This window comes from Argopecten irradians, chromosome 10 (assembly GCF_041381155.1).
Source record: "Argopecten irradians isolate NY chromosome 10, Ai_NY, whole genome shotgun sequence".
Lineage (NCBI taxonomy): Eukaryota > Metazoa > Mollusca > Bivalvia > Pectinida > Pectinidae > Argopecten > Argopecten irradians.
This window is the reverse complement of record NC_091143.1, coordinates 30,491,653-30,518,020: the sequence shown is the minus strand read 5'-3', so window position 1 is coordinate 30,518,020 and position 26,368 is coordinate 30,491,653. Positions and strand designations below refer to the sequence as shown.

Genomic DNA, 26,368 nt, shown 5'->3' with positions numbered 1-26,368 from the left:
TGTAAGCAATACAAGTTTATTGTCGGTTAAAACAAATTGGCAATATCCAGGGAAATGCAATGGAAGCTAAAGTCATAGGAAGGAGTCTTCCGCCTACAGTTGTCACATGACTAATAGTTGCCATGTGACTAACACAGCTGTCACGTGACTGACAGTTGTCACATGACAAACCAAGTAATCACATGACAAAGATAATTCTGGCTTTTCCCTCGTGCACAGCTAACCAGTCACATGGCAAAGTAACATGAACGAAAATAGTACACCTACATATCTCCTTTATCTGTGTCTACACAATTATATGCATAGTGATAAAAATTTCGTACCATTATAAAGGTATTTTATAGTTGAGAAAAATAAATTCTCAATCAAAAAGTATAATATATAAAGGTAAATACTCTGTGAAGGAAAATGTATAATCTTGTTTTTCAATTAATAATATAGCCAGCTAAGTATTTTGTTTGTAGTTCATACAACACATTCTTCTATACACAAACAACATGCAAAACAAATCATTCCAAAGACATAATACATACACCTTCTTTATTTAAATAGGGGCAGGACAAGAAGCCGTGGAAATTTAAAGCATTTAGTTCTTCTTAAAAATAATAATCACAATGGCGTTGTCTGGATATTGCCATTAAGTCTTTTTTATATAAAACAAAAATAGAAAAAAAAAATATAATCATGTGGTGGCTTAAATGAATGCTGGAATTTCTTGGTCGTCGTTTTTTGAATGTCGAGGGGCTGATGTAGAACGCCCCTCTAGGACCTTCTACAGGATGGAAAAGCTTCAACCAATCTAATGGCGAGTTCCTATACATTCCTACAACTAAACTTGTATCTTTTTACACATAAACGACTCTACACATCTAAAGCTGTCAAATTTCCACCACTGTCATATCTCGCAATATTACCCCGATTGGTTTTTGTACTCCTGAACCAAACCTCTGCGCAGCTACTACTAAAATGGTAACCATGTGCCGCTAGCATTGCCTTCCCGAGCCTCAAGTACAGAATGCGCCAGGCATGGATAACACAATCGTTTGTGTCGTGTTCCGATGTCATAACATGATATAATAAAATAACGAAATATGAATCCATGTATGTATCAAGTTATATATACACTGTATATAAATATAGAAATGAAAACATTATTTTACCCCCCAACAGTAGTAGCTTTGCAGAAGTTTGTCAGGCGTTCGAAAAAATTTACCGATCACAAAGTAACATACATACAAATACACAAAGAGTGGAGAGGTTAAAAAGCAGACCCGGTCGACCCCATCCGTCCCGACTCTCTAGTCTCTCACTCTCGTGCTGGGTCGCAATATCGCGGCAAGGTCACATTGAGTATAGCATTTCTTATTATAATAATAATTTACATAAATTTGGAATTTCTCATATGAACCCTAACACACAATAAGACAGAATTGTTGGATCCTCTATGGCAGGTTCTCATCATATTATTTTTTTTTCAAATTCTTGCACGACGATTTGAATAGCTGTATAAAGCTGATGTAACAGTATTTTTATCCCTTTTGACAGTCTTTTTCTTTGTCTGTCTATCCTCGTAATTTATGATATAAATTTGGTGAGGGGAATATGTCCTTGTTCGATACATTAATAACCAGCAATCTCAGCAAAGGTCTGGTCCAGTTCGTCACTGATTGCCTTGTATCTTTCCTTCTCTCCAAGCAGTTCATCTGTAAAGTGGAAATATCATAGGTTAGACCGAATCAAAAGAGAATGATTTATCCAAAGGAAGGGCTCAAAATTACAATGTATTAATAATTAATATTAAGTTTAAGTTGTTGCCTTCAATCTGTGTAGATTTTTTCTTCTTTAATCTAAGAAAAGATTCTTCAGAAACACCAGATATTTGATTTGACGATTGTGAAATAAAAAAATTTAAACTGTGTTTTCAATCTGAGATAAGAACTCAACAAAATATATATCTAATTTTGATGAACACAACCAGAGATAGAGTGCATAATTAATATTGTCCTTATATTCTAATGGCGGAATGAACATGCAAATCAATCTACATGGTATGCAAAATCTTTTTGTCTGTAACATTTTGAGTTTTTTCATCACAGTTCTTAACCTTCAAAGTCCATAACTATTGGTAATAACTTTCTTTCGTGTTGTTTCATGCATTCAACAATTGCGTCAATAGTAATGACATGCCCTAAGATGACTAGATTAGTTTTCTTACTGAATCATGCTTTAACACACTTGGACGAACATGCTCAGATTTTATTAAGATTCAGTTGCCATATAACTACATTATATCTGTGATAACTCAAAGACAAAACTGAAATAGAATATTCTATTCACCTGAAGTATGACAACTACAGCTTATGCTGGTAAATTTTCAGATCTGATAATTAAGTACATAAGAACAGAAATAGACCCCCACGCATCAGAAGGTTATCAATTCAAGACCTCCACCTATGTATCAGATGTTTTTTATAACTAACAGATAACTTAAAACACAATATGTTCTACCAGACCTTTTCAAATTGAGTAGTCATCTATATAAGTCTAGCTGCTCACTTAGAAATTCGCCAACTGACTCAATGTGTTGTCCAGTTCGTCTTTCAATTCCTTCATCTGGTGTTCCTTTTTGTCATTCAAATCTGCAAAACGTGCATGGGGTAAAAACACAAATCATGCAAACAATTCAACAGGTAACACACTCAATGCATTTGTCCTTTGTCAACAGTTTGCTCTGACAAACTATTGTTTAGTATAACACTGTAAATTCATCACATAACTACCAGTATGTCTTTGGTTTATTGACCCCCGGAAAGTCCTAATGAACTCTTCTAACCTTTGAATTAGAAGAGTTTAAATGTTTCTTCAGAGGTGATCAAGTTGAAACCATATGACAATCATCTTTTTTACTCCAATCCAGATGTCATGTTTTCTCTGCTAAGCATGCGATTTTACTTTCTTTTTGTCGAAAAAAAACCCAACCCCAAATAGTAATATTTGGATCCATAACAGTCCACATCTAATTTGATGATTCTATGAATATTCATTAAGATGTATTACTGATAGTTATGTGATTTAGATTCTACATCTGTGATTTAGTATACAGTGAAACCTTAACTCAATTTGTATATAACTCAGAGACCCTGATAAATTTGTGGGTTTTTAATTTAACCTCTTTATAGAAAACTCCAAAATTTATTAGGAGCCTTGTGACTTTGAGATAAGGTTGAGCTGCATACTAAATATTATACACTATAATCATGATGCATATTCTATGACATTCAATTTTACTATTAAAATTGTTCACTTTACTTTTCACACACTCTGAAAGTAAAATGTTAGTTGTACACAAATTCAATGGATTAGGTTGATGTTATCACACGGGCAAAAACACACATTTGTATTTTTCTTAGCATCTTATTAATGATCATTTCTATAATGTAATGTTAGTCAAGGTTTTAAACACACATACATACAAACACAGTGTCCAAATGTATGATGAAAATTACACTGAATGCAAACTTTATATGAGTTTTTACTGTATTAATAATAGTATGACAAACCAATTTGTGTGCATGTGTATTTACTTAACTCTTTTATGTGTTGGAAAAGAAAAAGATTTTTTCCAGGTTTTATACAATATTCGAAAAATTTTAATTCTTATTTTTCATATCATGATCCAAGAAATGATTTACTTTCCAGGAAAAATTACATACATTTTTTTCTGGAAATACATTCTGATTTTGTTTCTAACTTAGAGTTTTTAAATTCAAAAATGTTTTTGTAAACTATTCCTTTATTCTATTTTTCAAATGTAGCTTTCAACTGATATGTTGCCATGCAGTAACTCATGCTTTAATGTTTGTGTTGAAATAAAATGTATCTTACCTTCAAGACTGTCTACGTCCTTCTGAAGTTTGACTACTTGTCTTTCAGCTTCTGTGGCCCTGTTTTCAGCCTAAAATCAAAAACATTTCCAATTAATACACAAATACATTTCTCAGACTCGGATGTAGTAAAGTTATTTTCTGCAATTCATACAATGGTTTGGTTTGTTGGTCGTGTTTATTTTGTTCTTTTACTGCAAGGGTCTTTTGGGGGTATTTTTAGGTAAAGAAGATGTGGAAGGCCAGAGTTCATGGAGAAAACCCTCCAACCTATGACTAGTAATAATGAAATACAAGAAGGGAGAGCTATAACTAAACCAGGATTGGCAGTCTTATAATGTAATACACATGAAATTGTCATGGTCCTAAGCTTTACAATTGAATAACAAAAAGGTCCATCAAGTAAATGTTAAATCATCACTACATTATAAGGACATAAACAAATATATCTAGGATGCATGTTAAGCGAGCAGAGCAGTGAAGCTTTAAAATGAATACATTAAGCATTCTTGTAAGAAATAAAATAAAAATCTGTATCTGAAAAAGAAACTTAATTGCAATTTTTAACAAATAGATAAGTATTGTATGAACATCGATTTGTGTTTTATATCAGAACAAATTACTCTAATGACAAATAATCTAATCTTAATTCAAAATAAGGATATATTATGAACGAATGAACAAAACATAATGTTACTCATTTGCTATATGAAGGGAGAGAACTCTAAAAATACAGGGAGATAACTGATTAATAAAGGGGAGTAACTCTGATTTACTTACATCCTTCAGGCTCTTAGTGAGATCTCTGATGGTTTCCTCGTAGCTATCCTCTCTCTGTGATGCCTGGTAACAAATACAAAGCTCAAAGCATGAGTCAAATATCATTAACAATACATTTCCTAAGTCTATCACTACCAAAAGAGGAAGCAGAGTGTCATAATACAGAAGAGGAAAAATTCTCAGAAATTGTTTGAGATTAAGAAGAGATGAAAGAGATATTCGACATAGAATTACAAGATTGGATTTACAACTGTAACAATTACATTTCAAATCAAACATCGACTACAATGTCAACAGTTAAATCTGAAAGTCAAGGGAAAATCATTGAACTGAAAATAAAACAAATTTTCTCATTAATTTGAAGCATCATAATAGCAAAAATATATATAGTTCTGATTCTGCAAGACAGATTAGACACTTGAACAATACCAAAGATACATCTATAAATATTTTTACTACACTTTTGTTATGAAACGATCACGGGAATGTCACATTTCAGACCTCTTTTCTGAAGACTTGAAAATTCAAAATTTCAAAATCACTGAATTTGCCATTTTCTTTTAATTCACAAAATTTTTTCATCATTGCTTAGAATTTTTCAAGATGCAGATTTTCGTTGGTATTGTTATCATAGTATCACAGAAAACTTATATCTATATCAAATACTAAAATATAAACCTTCAAGCTACTTTTGCAGCTATCCTATTCTTGTGACTTGACAACAATGAAACTGAAATATGTGAGAGCTGACGAGAATGATAGGAATATTTCTTTTAATTTGTGATTTTTCATCAGCCTGATGGCTATTTCTCTGTGTTAAACACAAAATTCATGTTAAAATTACAATATATATATATAAACATACATAATATATACATGTCACTTGACACAAAATGCCTTCAGGTTCTATTTCAAGGAAAGTTGGATAGTAGATTTAGTTCTGAAAGAAGATCAACTCCACAAGAAGTTGAAATAGGAAAAGACAAAACGACTGAAATTTCGTACAAAATCAAAGAACCATATACATGTATGGATATAATGATCGTCCCATTCAAAACGAACATGTAATTTCCTACTAACCACATACTATCCTTGAAATAGAAATATTGACGATTTCAGCTATACGAAGCATTACCATTTATTAGTTCTATTGTTGTGCCAGCCTTATACATGACGATCTTCTAGCTAGGTTAATGTACTACACTACTATCAAGACAACAGGCTACTGATATACACGTGACATAAAACTAACCAATCATTATCGCCCATCGCGACCCAAAAATTCACCCAGTTGTGAAACTGTTATATATTGTGTACATCCATATTTGCAATTCAACATAGACAGTTAGTCAATGTAATGTGCAATATAGTACAACGACAAGATGTTACAAAGCTGCTCATTGGCTCAGAGGTAAGTAGTCCAATTCAGTGTGTTTCGAGAGCTTAATCTCGCATTCCTTTTGATTAACGCAAAGAAACCTTTTTGTTATGCATGGTGTCAGTGCAACTAAACATCTATCATACCGGCTAACTACGAAGCATAGAGTAATATACTGTTTAGTTAAGCCGAAAGAATCCTACAATAATTCTTGTGTCCTCAATCCATACAAATTCTTAACTCTATGATGAAAGAAAATGTGTTTATAAATAAGCCATAAAATGCCAAAGAGCTGGTACCCTATCTGATGAAGAGAAAAATGTCTTCATTCTTAAAAACATCTAAACATTAGCAGCCTGGAATATTGTGTAAAAATTCCAGTTGGTAGGCATTAAATCTACTATCCTATTAGTTCATAGACTCGCCAACTCCACATATTTCAGATATTCTCATTGATCACAATTTATGAAATTGCACTGCTGATTCCGTGAATAGTAAATGATGAATTAGTCTCAAATTTTGTTTTGCAGTTGTTTTTCTTTCAGAGCATTTTTGAGGATATTTTTGTTTAAAAAATCTTCTAATATGAGATAATTCCAAATGATAATAAGACTAATTCATCATGAGTCGTTTTCCAGGGTTTGATTCGCCATTTTCTAGCAAACTGTACACGAGACATGAAGCTGATTGTTGTGTCTCACCGAGGGATTGTGACCAACTTAGTCAATGGCTGCTGAGGGGAGATAACTTTAAACATTTTTTTCTTTAAAGGGGAGATAACTCAAAATATTTCTTTGGAAGTAGCACAAAAAAAACTTGTAATCATCCTTGTTTCAGATTATGGATTGAGTTCATATTGCAATTTTCCTTCAAGTAGCCTTTCTGATTTTCTTTTCCTTTGTTTTCAATTTTTTCTTGTTGTCTCTTGATGATAATGATAATAATGATAACTTGCTTAAAGTGAGTACCACAAACAGTTGAGTTCATGCACCTATATCAAACTATAAGCTACAGATGGTCGACAGCATCCGAACTATCCATCTACTGACTACCCTGCTGGGGTGTCTAGAACTATCAATACCTGTGTCTCATTCAATTCGAAAGCAAACTCTACAGTACAAGTATTTAACATCAGCCATATAACATGCGACAGACCCCCCTCAGCAACCTAGTCCTACCTCCATATACAGCAGTTTCGTCTGGCCAATTTGAAAAAGGTTCTTTTTGAAATGTTGCAAAGGCCAAATGAAATGTTTGCCATCAAAATGCATCTACATACAATAGTAAATGAATGCACACAGACGCTGTACAGAACTACATGGTGCCCTCCCAGTTCTACTCGGGTCTGACACAACAAGCAGAAGGCTCCATCTATAATGTACAAACATGGCCGGTACAATCTTACTTCTATCCAATCAAAATCCAGGAATACATGACCCTGCTGGACTAAACATTTGTCTACTTTAAACCAATCAAAAAGCAGGGAAGCTATTTCTGCTGTACAGACCAGTTACTAAGCACTCCTGTATGGTGTGTGTATATATAAACATACAATAAAAAATAAGGATAAAACAATTTGATCACTGATCGTGTACATGGCATCATGTAATCTCATCATCAACATGCTAGGGCAAGCAGATGAAAACACCATGCGAGTGGTGTTGTTTGACACGATACGCTTTTTCTACCTCTTGTTCAGAGATCTCCAAAGATTTCATATTGTTGCCCACCACCTTCAATTCCTCCTCCAATTCAAGGACTTTTCTGAAAACACAAAATCATATTAATTTTACAAAAACGGTTACTATAGTGACATAAGTGAGTGTGACCCTAGGTCAGGCCTGCTTAGCCTCCGCCGGCAGGCAGGCATTGCCTCGCTAAACCTGGCTAGATTACACCACCTGGGCTTCTTACCTGATCGTTTTGCACCTGAAGGGTTTTGATATTTGCACCCACAACAGTGAGCTCTTCTTCGAGTTCGAGTACTTTGCTGCAAGTGTACAAAAGATATGGGTTTATGTACTGTAAAATGGCATGTTGCCCCTCATTAGAATCGACAGGCATATGGGATGATTTCCATTGGGTTTTTTTTTTGCACTTTTTTTTCTGCATGATTAGAGGTCTATGAAAAGACCTAGTCCTGAAAGTCAGGAAGGTTATTAAACTTTGATGGTATCGTCATAGTTTGACAATGGCATTTTGCATTGTCTTTTGAAATGGGACCTTCTTTAGGTTTAAATCAAAGTTTTTTTACTTTTACTTTTAAATACTTCTAAACTTTTTTCCAAAGAAATTCATAAATAAAAGAAAAGGGTAAAACAAAAAAAATGAAACTTGCACAAAATGTGAAATGAAAATGTGATGAAAGAAAAACTTTTGAAAAATGGGAATAGCTGACAAAATAAAATGTATAGAATTGGGAATGCAATGGAAAATGGAACAAAACCAAATCATGCTTAAATACTAAAAATTTCAAATAATCCACTATGGAACAAATCATGCCACAATCAGTACACAATACCCTATCTGTTGTCTAGGTCCAAACCAAGACCAGAGATTTCATTTTTAGAAAATTGGACTGGGACAAACACAGTTAAAACGGGTTTCAGGTGCAGGCTAAATCAGGGACTGATCAAGGGAGGTCACTCACTCAAGGGAGACTACTCTCATCTTCACAGGTCAGAGCCAAAAGCGACCCAAACATGCAATTGATGAGAACAGTCTAATAAAACTCAGTGCAAATGATTCCAACAAAATGTTAGTTGTGAACACATGATCTTGAGCAGGCAGCAGGCAGACGGCGACAGCAATCCCAACATCGAAAACATGGACAGGCAGCAGGCGAACACTCTTCTGTTAATTCTACTCGGCCAGGCGTCGCAAGCACATAGACTTGCTCTACTTGACCAAACAAAAACGAATCAATTGCACCGTGTTTTAAGCAGGTCAATTACTTGTATCCATTTCAGAAATTTTGAAAATTTTCAAAATTAATTCATGTGAATTATTTTCTTTGACTTATTTTATTATTATTATTATTTTTTTAATTTTCTGAATAGGATACCATCTTAAGTTTATTGTATCTTCCAAGGTTCTTTTGAATTTCCATGTGTTTGAATCAATAGAATACCACACCTGTATTGTATTTCAATAAAAGTATTATCTTCATTCCATTAAAGATTTGATATTCCCGCCCTTCCCCGTTTTGATGTGGAAATTCAATGTTGAAGCTTGTTGGATACCAGTCCTATCACTATCACTTTATATTTATCTTACCTTGTGATAATTTGCTTCTAGAGTTTTTACCATAGCTGACTGACCATAGTATTCTTCCTCTGTGGCTTTGATTTTGCTGAAATAATTCCCAACAACATACAGGCAAAGGAACACGGGTGTTAATCATGCATGCCTAAGAGGAAACTTCACTGACATCTGTTACCATAGTAACAGATTTTAGAACCAAAGTTGCAAACTGTAAAATTGTGCAAATGTCGAGCTGAATTTTCACCTAAATTAATTTCTGCATGACACTCTATTTATCACATCAATTCTGAGGAGTTTATAAATTTAATGAATAGAAAAAAAGTGCTAAAAGGTTTATGCCAAATGTTCCCTTTTCTGAGTTATGGAGAGCAATATAAGAATGGATAATTTTTCTTGAATATTGTTCTACCATATGTTTGATGAATTCACAATGAATACCAAATCTTTCAATGTCCTGGAGTGAATAAGGCATATAAAGCCAGGAGACTAGAAATGTAGATCTTTTGATGTCATTCTACTTTATCATACAAGCCCCTTTTCCATAAAACTATAGGAAATGATAGCAAACTGAACAAAAATATGCAAACGAGTTTAAACTTTTGAAGTCAAGTTTCCCCTATCATGGGCGAGATAGATGCATGCATGTTAATCTTACAATTTGTCTCACTGTACCATTTCTTCTAAACTTTTGGTTTTTTATATTCCGGTATTTAAAAAGATACATACATGTAGGTATGCTTTATTACTGTAAGTATGTGCAGCTAATAGTTCTACAAAAGGCCTAGTAAACTGTAACAGTATAAATGTGCAGTATTAATACAGATATTAAACTTATAGCTGAAATTTATCTTCCTGGAATTTATCTTCCTGGCTTCCACTATTAAAGTCTTGTTATAAAGATAATGCCAAAAATATTGTACGGTAATCCTGTGTTTTTTCAGAAATATCTTTAAATCACAATAATTTTTTTCGAAATGTCTCAGCCCATTTTGGGCAATATTCAAAATGACAAACTACAGATTTCCATTCCGAAGCTTGAATTCCAAAATTGTTTGATTTTTTGGTTTGACGTTGACTCCGACTGTATAAAACTTCAACACTCACGCTCTGTACTCCTCAACCTGGTCCTCTAACTGATCTCGCATGTGTTCACTCATTTTTAGTTTGGATGCAGCCTACAAAAGGGGGTTAATAAAATGGGATAAAGGAACATGTTCTACAAACACAACACACAAAAAAAAAACATGGCGGGGTGATCGTCACATGACTGTCATGTGACCACTGTGTTTGTCCTAGGCGTGCACCATTCCGAGAAGAGGAATACTCACGCATCAGCAGCCTCCAACCGAGTCTCGGCACGCTCAAGGTCCACTTCTGTAATAGCAAGCTTACGGGCGGCCTGGCAAATGGCAAGATTGGTTGTTATAGCGACCCGCAGATATGTTTATATAAAGGCACATAGATAGAAAGATTGCAGGAAAGATGTCTTTTATTGGAGAAAAAAAAAATTTAACTACTCTCATTTCTAACCCAGCTCAGCTTTATAATGTAACCAATTACATCATTTTAAATTAATTCTTCTGTTCAGAAAGAATCATGCTGAAAGCTTGGAATGGAAGATCTTAATATGAAAAAGAATTTATTTTGAATATTTCATAAAGGTAAAAACTTGCAATCAGGACCATGCAGATTTTACTTTAAACATTTAATCACCTAGATAACAGTTCATCATATTGACCAAACATTAATTTCCAATAATTAAAAAAAAAATAGAAAAATATAAAGAATTCATTAAAATTAAACAGAAGGAGAAAAAATCATGCAAAAAAAAATAGAAAGGAAAATCAAAAATGATAAAAACTCTAGGAGAAAACCATAACTCATGCAAATATTGAAAACATCAAAGTGCTAGTTTAGAAAAAGATTGAGGTGCCTTGCAATCAACTAGAAGTGTGACTGTTTTTGTAAAACATGACACTTGTCTAGCAGGGATATCTACAGGGTTACAATATAACAACATGCTTGCTTGCTATTACAGCTGGCCAAGAGCTGGAAACGCCCTCGACAAACACAATGAAACACACGCAACAGTCAGCTCCTGTTTCATGCAATTCTCGGGACAATTATGACTTTTCATTTCAATAAAAATATCATAAATAGTAGTACGAGAAGATTAATTTTTTTTACAATTTACAGGACAAAGTATGACAGTTAGTTTTAAAAACATGTCATAACATGGCCAAAAATTGAAACATTCATGGAGCCCTGCACCTCTGAAGTGAACCACACAAGACTATAGAAATGGTCCTATGTAGTAACTACAGAGGATGAGTTAATATGGATGCATGTATACAAAAATTTCATTCAAACAACAAAACCAATTGAACATTCTCAGGGATGGGTACATCTCATTAAAATTATTCATCAATTTTTTTTCTTTCTTCTATAGTTCTATTGATTCTAAAAACAAACTTGGTGTAATTTCCACCATAATTATCATTTTTTTTGGTAAAAGTTTTGTTTGTTTGTTCATGAACATGTGATTGATCACATCCCTTTCAAATATTCTAAGAATCCATTTTCATTCGAAAAGAAATACAGATATTTTCTCATCATAATAATACTTTTGATTTTGGATTCTTTAAATCAAACTGATAAATTCAAACCAGATAACAAAACATGCATAACAACATCAAGAATAAAATGAAATTCATTGTTGGAAATTTAAAACATAATGCAGTCTATCAAATTTCTAAATACATTCAGATATGAATGATAAGTGTTAAAACTAGATAATCAATGAACACAAGTGACTGATGTGATTATGACAAAACGTTTTTAAATTAAAACCATGATCAGAAAGTAGTGATTGACATCATAAAATGGTGAAAGTTAATTTTTTGAAGAATTAGCTCGTAATATATTTGTGAAAGATTACAAAGTCACTTGTGTAACACAGATTAGGAATATGATAAGAGTTGCTTCCCTTGGTTTGGAATTGCAATTCTCTTCTATACTCCAACAGACAAAATCATAACAGCTAACACACAAACACTCAATCATCTTAAAACATTTTGTGAAATGATGTAATATCACATTAAGTATGCTGAAGTTAATTAGGAGAAATTTTAATTTATATTTAATGGATTTTAAAATGTCCTTCATGAAACATTGAAGATTTGTGTGTTTTGGTTACGACTTTTTTACATGTTATTAAACATAAGGATTCATCAGTCCAGACAATATCATGCTACATGGCAGAGAAATTAGAAATTTTCTCCTTGTATCACAAATTTATCCATCTCCAAATGGAATCACGACAGGACACAATTCAAGTTACACTTGAAATCAAGAGAACCTGAAGATTGCAGTTGTAATTTTTCTGTTTTTATCAATAATCTGTATCCATCCTAGCATGAAATTGTCTGTCTGTGTACCTAATCAAACACACTAGGTACACATGTTCATAGGGAAATAAAACAGAAGTAACAAGGAATATTACATCTTATGTTGTGGATGCTCATTCTTAAATGAAATTCCTCTAATTCATGCACCTTGATAAGAGTGAAAACTAACTTAAGAGTTTAAATATTATTACAACTCTTCTTAAAACCATTAAGTTTAAAAAGAAATTCCACTAACAATTTGCATCATTTGTACTTTCATCGCTTTTAAAATTTTGTGTTAATTGGTATTTCTGTACCTTGTAAGCTAGATGAATTTTGCGTTAACATTTCACAACAAATTTGAATGCACCACTAAAATGTAATTTTCCAAAATGCACAGTTAATTCACAAAGACCATGATATCAGCAAGCCTAGGATGGTACTGAACAGAAGATATGAACAGACATAACTTGTCTGTCTAGATCCCTGTCTGTTCAGTACAGATTCTAGGTACAGAACTAAGCCCAATATCACTTTAAATCCAATCAAAAACAGAAACTTGAACTGCAACTGAACCATTGATGGTGGTAGCTAAGTACCGGTACTGAGGCCTTCATTAACTGATAAGGATCTCAAAGTGATATAGGGATACGTTTGTACTTTTTTTTCCTCCATGCCAGTCGACTGATATAGGTCAGATCTAAATCACATGGACATAGCAAACAGATCCACAACCTTATACAGTCATGTTATAGTAGGTCTTATTATGAGTGGCAGTCTAGGACACAAATATACACATGGCTTTGAAAGATTTTTTTTATAAATATTTTCCTACATAAACAATCATTCTGAAGAGCCGTTTTGACACGACAAAAACGCTAAAGGATGTGTTAAGTTTTCTTTTTTTTTATTCCATATGATATATATCTTTGAATATAGCCACATCCTACAGTCATCTGTCAAATTTCCAATTTGTTTGCTAATGTCCCATGTGAGAGAAGTTAATATCATCAAATAAATGCATAATTCATATATATAAAGTCCAAATGCAAGTTGAGTACATAACACAGTGCAGGCTCAACATCATCACACAACGTGTTGGTACAAGGCTGTAGTGGTCCCGTCCGGCAGGGTGCTGATTATCAGTAAGACAGGAAGCACTCCAAATGGCGCACAGCCCAAATGTTTTATTAGTAATCATGTGGTCAGCAGCTCCAGGTTAGATCAAACACAAAGTGAATAATAAAAAAAAAACAATTGGGAGGCAGCAAGCTTTCAGTATTACATATGTTACAGTAAAACAGGACCAAAGAGGGTCAAGGCACATAGACAGGGCCAGAAAGAGTCAAGGTCACGACAGGACCACACAAGGTCAAGTTTACAGAGATAATGACAATGTTCCTTAGGAGGACTACTTTGGATGTAAAATGATTTAGAAATGATATAGATAGAGGCAATGGGATAGGGCATTTATTGAATGTTTTCAAAAGGGCTCCTAAATGATGTACAATACGTAATGATGAAATTTCAAAGGATGACAGCAGCTATATGGGATAGGACAATGAAGTATGGCATTTTGGTCAGAGGTCCATGATAAGGAAAGGGCCTGTTGATCATTCGTGAAAAATGATATAATATTGGGCTATGGGACAGATGAAATCTGGATAAAGACTTCAGATCAGAGAGGTTGGCAACATGAACAGCGATCACACAATGCGAACCATATAAGGACGATTAGATAAATCTATGTTGAGGAGAAGTAGGCAGGTTCTAGGCAAAAAATGTAGTATCTCAATGTTTTAAGTAGGAGATGTCAACATAATTTTTCAGTCGCATCCTCACAAGGTTATATGGTCAAGGGGAACAACTCAGTGTTCTCACTAAATCGTAAAACCAAGTGGTTGATTCGAAACAAAAAAATGGTTGAATGTTCAATGGAGCATTATCTATCATGATCAAATAGCTTGTCCGAAATTGATGAAAAGAACAGTGTTTTTTTTTTTTTTTTTGACATTAACTATCTTTAGATGAGAACACTGAACAACTGAAGACAAGGGCCTGACAAATCAAACATATTTCAGCAAGCAAGAAGTCTTCACCTCATCGAATTTTGAGTCGGCATCCGTGGCAACGGTTTTAGCAGAATCCAACTGTTTTTCTAGTTCATCAATCCTCTCCTCATTAGTGTTATTCTTGCCTTCAAGCGCCTTGCGATTTCTAGGGGCAATGAACATTAGTACGACATGACAGTTTTGATCAGACTTACGAACAACAAAGAAGCCTCCGAACACAATAGCCAACAACAAAGATTGGCGAAAAGCTTGAGCTGCAAGTGAATGGGACTCTGAGGGTATGTTAGTAACGTGTTTGTTATAATGCTTTGTACTGCTCTGAAACAATAAACATGGTATATTCACTGATAACAGCTCAAAATGTCATCTGGGCAAAATCTTAATTTCTTGTTTATTCAAACAGGAGATTGATTGTAGATGTTTTGTTTTCACTTTTTCGTTTTTGAATTTTTAAGATTAGAAGATTTTGACACTTGCACTTTTGAGCCAATTTCTGTGTATACCATGTCTAAGACTAAGAACATGCTAGTATGTCATTGTCCGATACTAAAACATATGCTCGAGGATATCATTCTAACCTCATCGTATTTACGATCTGCGTCCTCCGCAATATACTTGGCTTCTTTTAGTTGTTGCTCTAGTGCGTCTATCCTTTCATCATCCGCAAGGCTCCTGCTTTCAAGTACCTTGCGACCTCTGTTGTTATTCAAAAAGAATTTCAGGAAATAAGTACACATGACATGTACCTTTATCAAATTTAATTCGTTGGGTTCCTTGATAACTTTTTCCCCACCCACAATCACCGCCCTTTACCCAAAACCTATATACTGTATCAGGTAACTGTTCGTTGGTGACATACTTGCATCCTTTCCATGGGGGAGGGGAGAACCAAGGTCGGGAAAATACTGACATTTGTACAAGGATAGAATCAACAGTAACACAGAAGCTTTAAAACTCTGCAAGAAATAACGTTAAAGTTAATCATCTGTAAAGAAAACAAAGGTTTTTATTAGAATCCAAGATTCTGAAAAAGAGAAAGAAACTGGTTAATCTCTCAAATGTAATTTGAGGCAATCTCGTACCGACTAATAAAAAATGGTGAAAAATAAGCTGTGGATAAAAAAGAAAGTAAAGAAAACAGTTTTACAATATGGTGACGACTAGGCAACTACGATCCACTGAAGCGTAAATATGAATCACTAGCCCCAGCTGTTTGTGCCTACCTCCTCGTACTTGCGTTCAGCTTCATTAGCCATTAAATCCCTATCTTTAAGAGCTTGTTCTAGGACTTCAATCCTATTGTCATCAAGGCATGTTTTGTTCTCTAACACACGTCGGCATCTGCAACAAATCAATCAACATGCAGACTCCTAAATCATTCTATTACCTTTGCCTGTATTATCCCAGCACCAGCCTTTGCACAAAACCTGATATAATATTGCATTGAACTTGATATAATATTGCATTACCGCATTATCGTATTACCTGCAATGACTAGTTAACTATGATCACTAAATCCCTTGGAAAGTAATTCTGACCAAATTATATTCGGAATCCGAAAAATACTTACCGTAGCCAATTATTGTATAACTCCAGTCACATCAAGCAATTGTCCTCTATATGTCTCAAACATGCAATAATTAGCCGACACAAAATTTTCAGTTCCTTCATTGTAATTGAGATTGTAAACAAATCAAATTTAATGTGGTAGTTAACTGAAGAGTTTTGTTTGTCTAGGGCAACACCCATTTAGGTGCCACATGATTTATGTAATCTGTATTTGTATGAGCTAAACTTGTGAATCTTTACATTTAATTTAAACTGAAACCATATAAATAAAGCTTCAATTTAATCACAACTATCTACCACATCAAATTGACAATAAAATATTTTTCTTCTTCTTTGATAGTCAATCCAAAATTCAATAATGAAAAATGATAAAATCACAATCATCAAACATCCACAACAGGTGCCTTCCAGCATGAAAGATAACAAATTGGCTTCTTCATCTAGACCCAGACTTTCCCTAAAACAGTGGGCTTTAATTTCAACCAAGGTGAATTTCACCAATTTATGTACAACAGTCCAACCTTGTTGAAAATCACCATTTAAAATCATCATATGTAAAGTTCTCAGATGGTAAATAATGTTTGCATTCATAAAGTCAACAAAGATAGCTAATCAAACTTTATCATACATGATATGAAAAACTTTCACCAATTATTTGATCAGTTCTGTACAGCTGTTGAAAAGCACCTGCTGCTTCAGTAATTTACATGTTATATCATGCACAAACAAAGTAAAACAGCTCAAGGTGTTCAAACTTCAATATATATCTATAATACATAGATAGATGTCCATCTTCATGAAATTGTATTTCTGTTTATAATTTTCATCTCTCTGTCAGACCATGTAAATCATTAGTTAATTAACAATTAGTTTTAAAGGCAAGATTTAATGATAAAATTCTGTTAAATATTATTTAACTTGGGTACAAATTAGAGAGTAATTGCTAATATTTTCAAATTGTGAATTGAGGCAATGCTTTAACGGCTTGTCATTTTGTATGTATGTGGAGTTGAATATTTACTGAAGGCTTTCAATAACTGCCATCAAGTTTAAGTGATTCTGCGGTAACAATACCTCTCACTCTCATCTGCAGCTTTGGATGCCTCTTCCAATTTCTCTGTGGTTGAGTTAAGTTTCTCCTCAGATCGTTCATAATCTTCTTCCAGCAGTTGTAGTCTTCTCTGGAGTCCAGCAACGTCACTCTCGAGCTACAAAGTGAGAAAATAATTCATATCAGTATCTGTCTCAATCATGTAAATTGACAATGTACTCTCTAGTTACAAATTGAGAAAAATATACACATCAGTATGTTTACCTGTCTCACTAAAGTGGGGAAAACAGGTCAAGTTTAAGCTATCAATAACAACTCAGACAAAATCAATTTAATACACTGATGTTTGTACAAGACAAATATCTTAAGAAGACTTGCTTATAAATAAAACTTGGTAATTAGCTTCATTTTTTTTTTCAATTTGCAGTATAGATATAAGTGTATAATGACAATTCTTTATATATTTTGGGGTCCTCACTGTATACTGAACCAAGAGCTGCCTCTATATAGCTTCGATATTAGTATTACAAGTACCAGGTAGATTAAATAGACTCAAGTCTTCACCACTTTGACCTTGACCTTTCCTTAACAAGAAATCAATCCTTTCCCTCTCTTATGTAAACCTGTGGTGCATAAAAGTATGTGCAACAGCTTGGCACATATACAAAACTCTCTCTATCATTTATTCTAGTCCGCTTTAAGAAACTGCTGATTTCATTATAACCCCCTCCCCGTACGTGTACATTCGTGTTGATTGGCCGGCTCAGTACTGTTACCTGTACAGGTAATAGATGGTTACTATCAGGGGACTTGTAATTTACCTGTCATGGTCTAAATTGATATCATTATGATAACGACTTATCCTACACATCTGACCCGGGACTTTCTCTCTCTCCCAGTCTTCGGTGATAACATTGGGAGAGGTTGTGAAGTAGAGTCTGATAGCGAACCCTGTGCTATGTACACTAACCACCGAAACCTTTATGGGCTCACAATGCACATATACACTAAACACCAGAATTGGCTTTGCTCAAACATAAGTGGTGGTGAAATTTAGACAGGAAATTGAGTTTATGAGACAAGTGGGGGGATATGCAGAGGTTTTTCACTGACTGTATCTCCTTACAACTTGTGTAAACCTCCTCCTAAAACTTCTCAAACACTTAAATTACACACAGGGACAAAAGTGCAATGTAATTACACATCTGTAAAACAATGTTTTAGTCAGCCAATGACTTAGTTCAAACATACCAGGTAATTACAAACTATGGATATCGAGTCTATCACGCGTATAATTTTCTGGATCCTGTCTTAAATAGAACATGTCTGACTTTGATATATTTGCTCGTAATTGACAATTTGTCACCCCCTCGTCTTTAATCGATAATAACATTATTATGTAATCATAGTTATGGAAATGTTTTTCTAGCTTACGGGTTTCACATTAAGTATAGCACTGCACTCAACTAGTTTATTGATCTGTTGAATGTATGGCTTGACAAAGAAATTCAAATGAACTAAACAATCTTATGAAATAAAGCTATCCTCAAGGAGTCCCTGGGTAATCTTACCATAAACTGTAAACATGTGTATGTGTGTAGAAATCTGTATGATACAACTGGTCCATGAACCATTACCCCTCCCTCTGCTGTACATGTACAACAGAGCTTCTTTGTTTTCATTTGATTAGTCATTCGTGAACTGGCTAATTCTAGACCTGTGCAAACTGTAGTAATTTTACAGACTGAGGTTACTCAACAGAAACAAGCCGGGGTCTGTTTGATATCAAAGAAATAAAACCCAGACTTACAGTCACTCCTTCCAGCCTGGGGCTTAAAAACTGGGTTGAATACAATGCACACTTCTCATATTATAAAATCATACCCTATTATATAGCTTAATATGTACGTATCTGACCAATTAAAAATTTGTAAACTCATTAAATAGTTAATATAAATAAAATATAACAATTCAATATATACATAATAATCTTAAGATTATAAGATAGTAAAGAAACATACACAGTCAAGTTTTATCTAAAATAATACATGTTCAATGATTAAATAAATAAAACGATTGTACTTAAACTGTGATTCTAAAGATAATCGGTGGTGACATATGATGTTGATAGGTAAAATAAAATATTATCTATATTTACAATAGACGAAATGATAATACTGTATCTATCACTGAATCAAGGTCACAGTATTCAGTTCTAATGGCTGCTATTAAATAAGACATAAAACTTGTTACATATTTGTCTAACTTAAAGACAAGATCACTGAGAGACAGTTACACTAAAATTAATACCCAATGACTTATAAACACAAAATGTGCCCCAAACTGTGTAACCATTGCCACATGTGTGTGGTATGAGTACACAAATCTGGAAACAATCAAATATCCTCAGGCAAATTCCTGAGGTCATGTTACATGTAAACATGGCACAATTAGCCAAGTTTTGGTGATATCTGTAAATGGATCTCATTCCATTTCTATCACATTGTGTAAGGTGGTGGCACAGGTTCCAAACCTGTTCAACCTATAGAATGCCACTTAGGATTGACTAAATCCCATAAAACTACAACACTTCAAACATCAGTGACTTTTATACCAATATCTTTGAAAGAAAAAAGTACATGATTTTGTGATAATAACAATCATTATGTGTATGTTTACAATGAATTCTGCATTCCTACTCACTCGTAAACTTTTCACTTTGTTGGTTTTAATACAATCGTTTGATAACTTGACATAAAGCTTGTACAGCTAAAAATCTTTTAACTTCAATTTCGACAAAATTTGACATGTTCAAGCCATAGCCTAGTTTAGGCCTCAATTCATCACTGTAACTTTTTCTCCCGGTATTAAAGGGATTCAGTCCTTTTTAGTTTCTTTCATCTGTTTGTAAAGTTTTAATTTAAGACTTCTGACAATTAAACACGACTAGCAGACATAACATCCTGTAGTCTATATCCTAGTATACTGTGTCCCATATTCTGTTCCGCCTCGGTGACTCATACAAGACATAGTCTACAGGTAGAGGTATGTTAAAAATCTCTCCCACTTTTTAGGGATTAACATCTGCCTATGCTATACTATGACCAGAAGCTAGTAAATATGATGTAATGTTATGCATTAAGAAAAACTTAAACAGACTCATCACTGTATCATTGATATATACCTATTACACATACCTGGTAGTACTCACACCTGTGTCCAGTCAACCTTGTACACTCATATGTATAATGTTTACATCAAAATCACTCATCATTCTGCTTAATCATTTCATTAAAATTAAAATGCTGACATGATTTAGGAATATGGATGTTTTTTTAACATCACACTAAATCAGAATTATCAAAAGAACATCAGACATGTATCTAAATATTTTTGAAGGTATAATCCCGTCTTGGTTTATTGAATGTTTCTAATTTGTATTATCGAAATACTCGTAATGAAAACTAAAATTAATTATAATACCCATTGAAATCAGGAATTATGCGATATATACAGGGCGTTTGTACGATGTAATAATAAATTATTATTAATCATAGATATCAAATTGACAACATTATACATTTGTATCATTTTCAGTTTGTTTCTTTTTCCACTGTAAATATCAAATCAGTAAAACCTGATATGGACTGTTGCAATGCAATGTTTGTGTATTATCAGGCTTCAGTCCCACCATTCTAGTACGTGTATTCCTGACGCTATGGTTTTTTTTTTTAGTGTTCTGCGCATTTATGCATTATTTTAAAGAGAAATAAACTAATTTATTGCAACTGACAGTTCTTGTTTTGTCAAATGTAAAAGCAACAAAATCACAACTTTGCTTATTCTACTCAAATGACCAAATATGGCCAATTTTTAAGCCTGGTTAAAACTCCAGTACGAGTTCATGGACTGCGATATGACCCCAACAGTCTGAAAACAGGAAATGCCCAACCCATTTGCCCGGCGAAAAACAAGTGGTTGTTATTTCAGTTTCTACAACTATTTTGTTGTCCAATATCAACTGACATTAAAAATTACAATATATCAATTGTTTTTTAAACGGTATGGTGTATCAAAAATGTGAATTATTCCCTGAATTCGATGTAATAGAACATATTATTTGCCGTCAATATCGAGTTATCTCCACTTGCTTGTCCGCCATGATAGCCGGGTGCCTGCCCGATCACGATTATGTTGGAGTGTCAAAATTAAAAAGTAGGCTCATAAAAGATAAATAATAGGTCGGACATGCCCTGTCATATATCAAACTTTAAATATTTGACCAAATTAATGAATGACCACCCTTCTAAATATAGGTTTTGGCCATTTCACATCACCTACTTGACAACATCTCTCGCGTTCGCAGTTGTAATCTCTCTCTTTTTTTTCGAGCTCGTCTCTTAAATCATCTGATTCCTGTCTTAGTCTGGCCATTTTGTCTTTGAGCATTTGTAAGGAAGATGCCCCTGCTGTTTTTCGGTTAAGATCCATTTTGAAAGTTTGTATAAAGTCCAAAACCTGAGAAATGTCGGAACTGCTTCACACACGACCGTAGCACTACCTTCCTTGTAATAAGCAGCTGTTACGACGAAATGTAGGCCCGATAATCCCTCTTCTCTGTCGAGTTTTAATGTAATTAATTTTCACACTATGTACCCATAAATACTCTCAAATTATGATTAGGATAGTAAATATTTCCTTTTGGAGAAGAAAGGCTACTTTCAGAAGTCTGACTCAAGTATTATATTCATACGCCAGTGAAATACACAATAAATTGTAATAATATCATGTGACCTATTTCAAGCAGACACCTGTGCTGTTGACACAAAGGATTTCACTCCCTCGTCTGTGTGTTATTTGCCTTATATGGTACATGACCTTCGATGACCCTTATTAAATACAAATTACTACATTCCCACAGGCGTTATTGATAGAATTTCAATATCAAATACAAAGGAGTAAAAATTTAATTGATGCTAATTGATACCGTTAACTGAGACTATAAAATGAACAATGTTCAACAATGTACAACAATGTACAACATATTTTGATTTTGTTATAATTTCATCGGATACTGTGTTGCGTACAATTAAGAAAATCCATGCAAAAGGGTTAACAAATTTGTCGTCTCTAACTACAAATTAATAATATAGAACTAATAAAAAATTATTTTGAGAATATTTGAGATTAAAGTAATTGGCCAGACAATTAAGTAAGTTGCATATTTTTCGCGTAATTTTATTAGTGGACCAATTTTTTACGTCCATGGCCATTAGCAAATAAATATTTCTTACTAACTATACCCCTCTGCTGTCCCCCACCCCTTATATTCCGTTACATCCCCCTCCCCTCCCCTCTACCCCCACCCCTTGGAGGTGAGCCAGCAGCTGTGCCGTAATGAGAAGCACGAGCCGCTGTCAGTACACTAGCAGCAGGGGTGGGGATGTGTCTATGGTAACTGTTCCAAGATGTCGGCAAAACTTACTCATCTTTGCAAGCTCCTTCTAATAAAGACCTACACTTTTATACTTCTATCAAAAATATTACTGTTTTCTATATATCTGAAATAGTTTATCTTTCATCGCAATTTAAAAAAAAAACGAAAATCAAAAATCGTAACTTAACAAAAACCCCATTCTTTCCTATAACCAAGGATTTATCATATACGTCTTTGCTATAAACTTGATATCGTTTGATTGGTAACAAAAAGGATTTTTTAAACAAGTGAAAGAGCGCATTTAAAATGTGTACCTAAAACATTTTGATATTATAAATTCGTTTGTAAAACAAAACAGTCATGCACTTTATCCCTCATGCAGTATCACTTTATTGGTAACTTTGCCTACCCGCTTCAGAGAAATTCGTAACTCGTTCTGTATCTCTGTTCCGATGATGGCAAATTTTATCATAGTACTTGAGTGAAGTCCCATGGGTAAACACACGATCGCAAACCCCCCGGGCCTCTGTGGTCTGGAAGAGCTCCTAGGAGGGCGCGTGGGGGTAGGGGCCTCCCCCTCATCCCCCGATATTTCCACATCCGAAAATATTGGTTCATTACTGTAAATTATTCTATCAAAAGGGTCCATAAAATCAGGAACATTGCCTCCCTCGGGCTCTGGTCTATTTGATGAAGATCTCTTTTTTTTCTTTTTTGTTTTCTTATTTTCGCCATCTATATCCTCGCCAGTTTCGCCATCTTTTTTCTTCTTTTTCTTTTTAATTTTCTTTTTTCCCGATTTATTTTTAGATTTTATTTTGTCCTCTGTATCCCCCTCAGGAATGTCCGGTGCGGGTGACCCGGACACAAATAAATCCGAAGTCAAGTCCTGGGAATTAGTTGACGTCACGGATTCTTGCGAAAGTTGAACGGAAGCAACCGATTCCTGTGAAAGGCCAGCTCCCAGGTAATCGCCATGGTCCATGATGGCGAAATATTATCAAAGACAATTTCTCATGTTTATTTTTTTCAACTTATCAATATTGTAAAATCCATAAGTCGTTTTCACACATTTTGTAAACAAATCCAAAGTTCATGAGTTACACAAAGATCCCGTATATTGATCACAACGAAGAAATTCCTTGCGGAGGGGCGTTATCCACTAGATGGAAAAGCTGTACTCCTTCTGAGTGGCAAGCATTCCTCGCGTTGTATTCCAAATAGGGTAGTGGTGACGTCACGTGCTACACTAATGTATGAATCAGTGAGGCTAGCATACACTACACAGCATCGCCTGTTACCGCACACATAAGCCGGTAATACAATACACCCGTCCGCCGACAGGGGGCAAGCCACGCACAAGCATCACATATAGAAAATCCTCGTACAAAGTAAAATCCACATGTATCAAAGCGTCAGCCGATGGATTATTCATCAGAAAATAAAGTCTCTTCTTCAAAATTTAATATACACCACAACAAAAACACATGTACTCCACTTTAAATAAACTTTCCAAAACAGAAAACATAGTTGGCATTTTTTCAATGAGGTTAACATCACATTTCCTGTATATAAATTGGTCGTGCTTTGGTCAACTGAACACGAGCTGTTAAAGCTAAATTGATAGCAATACAAGTTACACAAGAGAGATAGAGACAGAAGAGTGCCACGACACGAAAGCCATGCGCTGAGCGTTGAGGATGGACCCGATTTAATCATATCAATTATCTAGATAAATGTCTACAGCATTGGACTATGAAACTACACCCTACGTTCATAAAGAATTTTAATGGCGCCCTGAATGAGCGCCAGTAATTATTAGTGTCAGAAACTCCTAGAACCCTGATGTAAACCACCGACTTTGTGGAACGGTGGCCCGGGGGTGGGGGTGGGACAGGGGCGTGACCACTTACCTGGGTGATCTGTTTTTCTGAGTTTTCGAGTTTGCTGTTGGCTTCCTGCAACTGCTCGTTGGCTACGTCAAAGTTGTTTTCGGTGGTGGTGAGTTTCTTCTGAAGTTCGTTGAATTCTTCCTCCAACTGGAATAAAACAATATAAAATCACATTATTTTCAAGTCACTTATAATCAGTTTTGTGATCAAATCATTTAAAAATCGAGTGACATGTTTAATTAAATCGCGGTCGTATTATTTCATCGTCCGCGTGTTTATGTCTTAGTGGTTGAAATAGTTTTAATTGGTGTACGATATCTTCTTTTCAACGTGTCTAAATGTAAATATCACTAATTTGTTCACACCTGTATAAACTAAACTATTTTACACCTGTACCGAAGTAATGGTCAATCGTGTTTCTATCCTTGTCATAATGTGTAGATACCCATATTAGGAATTCGTTACCGAATACTAAGAATCGAATATATTGATCAACTAATGTGTGTAAGAGAAAAGAAATCAAGGGATTTTTTCAATAACCCATCTATTCTTATAATCATTTTACATTTAATACTTGTTAAAGTTTATGGTGATTTGTATCATTAACTTGGAATGGTTTCCATGGCTACCTGCCGTGCATGGTAACAATATACCTGGAAGCGACATACGTGCTTGCGCATGCACAGTGACAATGCTAGCGGTGCATCCGGGCCGACACCCGGACCATATATGACAGAAAGAGAAACAAGAAGCTAACGGTTAGTATTATATGGCAACATGTTAACAACAGAAACACAACAGAGGTACGGATAGTGATATAAACGATTAATTTCCTTGTGATATTTGTTGTAAAATTACGAATATTGCACGAAAAGTTACCGGTATGCTCTGCTAAAGCGAGAAACAGGTGAATAGGCGTGTAGCAACAGAAATGATTTTTGGCGTACATGAAACGTGCGAAAGGCTTGCTAGGGAGTCTGATAGGGCTTTGGTGGCTCTATAATCAATTCCAGCCAGACCAGATACCATTTACAACATCCCATCCTTGTAGCGTATCACATTTCAAGATGGCCGACCCCCTGTGACCTTGCTACTAAGTGATAATATCGTGAGAAGTAAAATATGTTCAAATGAAAGAATACATCGTGATATGATAAAATTTAGCACATTTATCTTTAAAACTTAATCCTTATAATTGTCTGAAGTAGACATTATATACATATATTTTCGAGAATGCGAAACTTTTGTAAAGTTCCGTAAAACTTTTGGTAATTCTGACACCAGTTGCTTTAGTTGTACTCCGGGTAAAACTTAACGATTCTGGGCCTTTGCGAGTCGGCCGAACTTTGACCAATAGAGAATTTTGATATTACCTTTGCCTTAGCTGTCTCTGTATCCTTCAATTTTTGCTCCATCTGTTCGGCCAGGTCCTGGGCATTCTCCCTGTCGACCTTCATGGCCTGCATCTTCTTCTTGATAGCATCCATTTTGTTTGAGAATTAAAGGTATCTAAATAGACAAAACGAAGAAGAACTGTGAAGCAGAAGGGTAATGCTTGAACAACTGCAGACGAGAGCCTCCTGACTTCTGCCTTTCTACACACACACCGTGCTCCCAGAGACTCGAAAGGGCTATGCTGAAGTAAACACACAGTG

General features: G+C 34.6%; 1 protein-coding gene across 11 annotated transcripts; it reads right to left on the bottom strand.

The window, feature by feature from the left end:
- Positions 1 to 26,368, bottom strand: LOC138333630 (tropomyosin). Of its 11 annotated transcripts, none has more exons than XM_069282118.1 (10): positions 26,087 to 26,367; positions 24,735 to 24,860; positions 17,408 to 17,541; positions 14,792 to 14,909; positions 10,635 to 10,705; positions 7,957 to 8,032; positions 4,665 to 4,727; positions 3,886 to 3,955; positions 2,514 to 2,639; positions 1 to 1,703 (listed from the first exon to the last, which is right to left on the bottom strand). In XM_069282118.1, the coding sequence occupies exons 1-9, from the start codon at positions 26,198 to 26,200 to the stop codon at positions 2,557 to 2,559; spliced, it is 855 nt and encodes a 284-aa protein (XP_069138219.1). In that variant the 5' UTR covers positions 26,201 to 26,367; the 3' UTR covers positions 1 to 1,703; positions 2,514 to 2,556. The 11 variants fall into 11 exon arrangements, with proteins under 11 accessions (XP_069138219.1, XP_069138220.1, XP_069138224.1 ...); XM_069282119.1 differs by having other exon boundaries at positions 2,557 to 2,639; XM_069282123.1 differs by lacking the exons at positions 2,514 to 2,639; positions 7,957 to 8,032; positions 10,635 to 10,705; positions 14,792 to 14,909 and adding exons at positions 9,319 to 9,394; positions 10,411 to 10,481; positions 15,988 to 16,105 and having other exon boundaries at positions 26,087 to 26,368.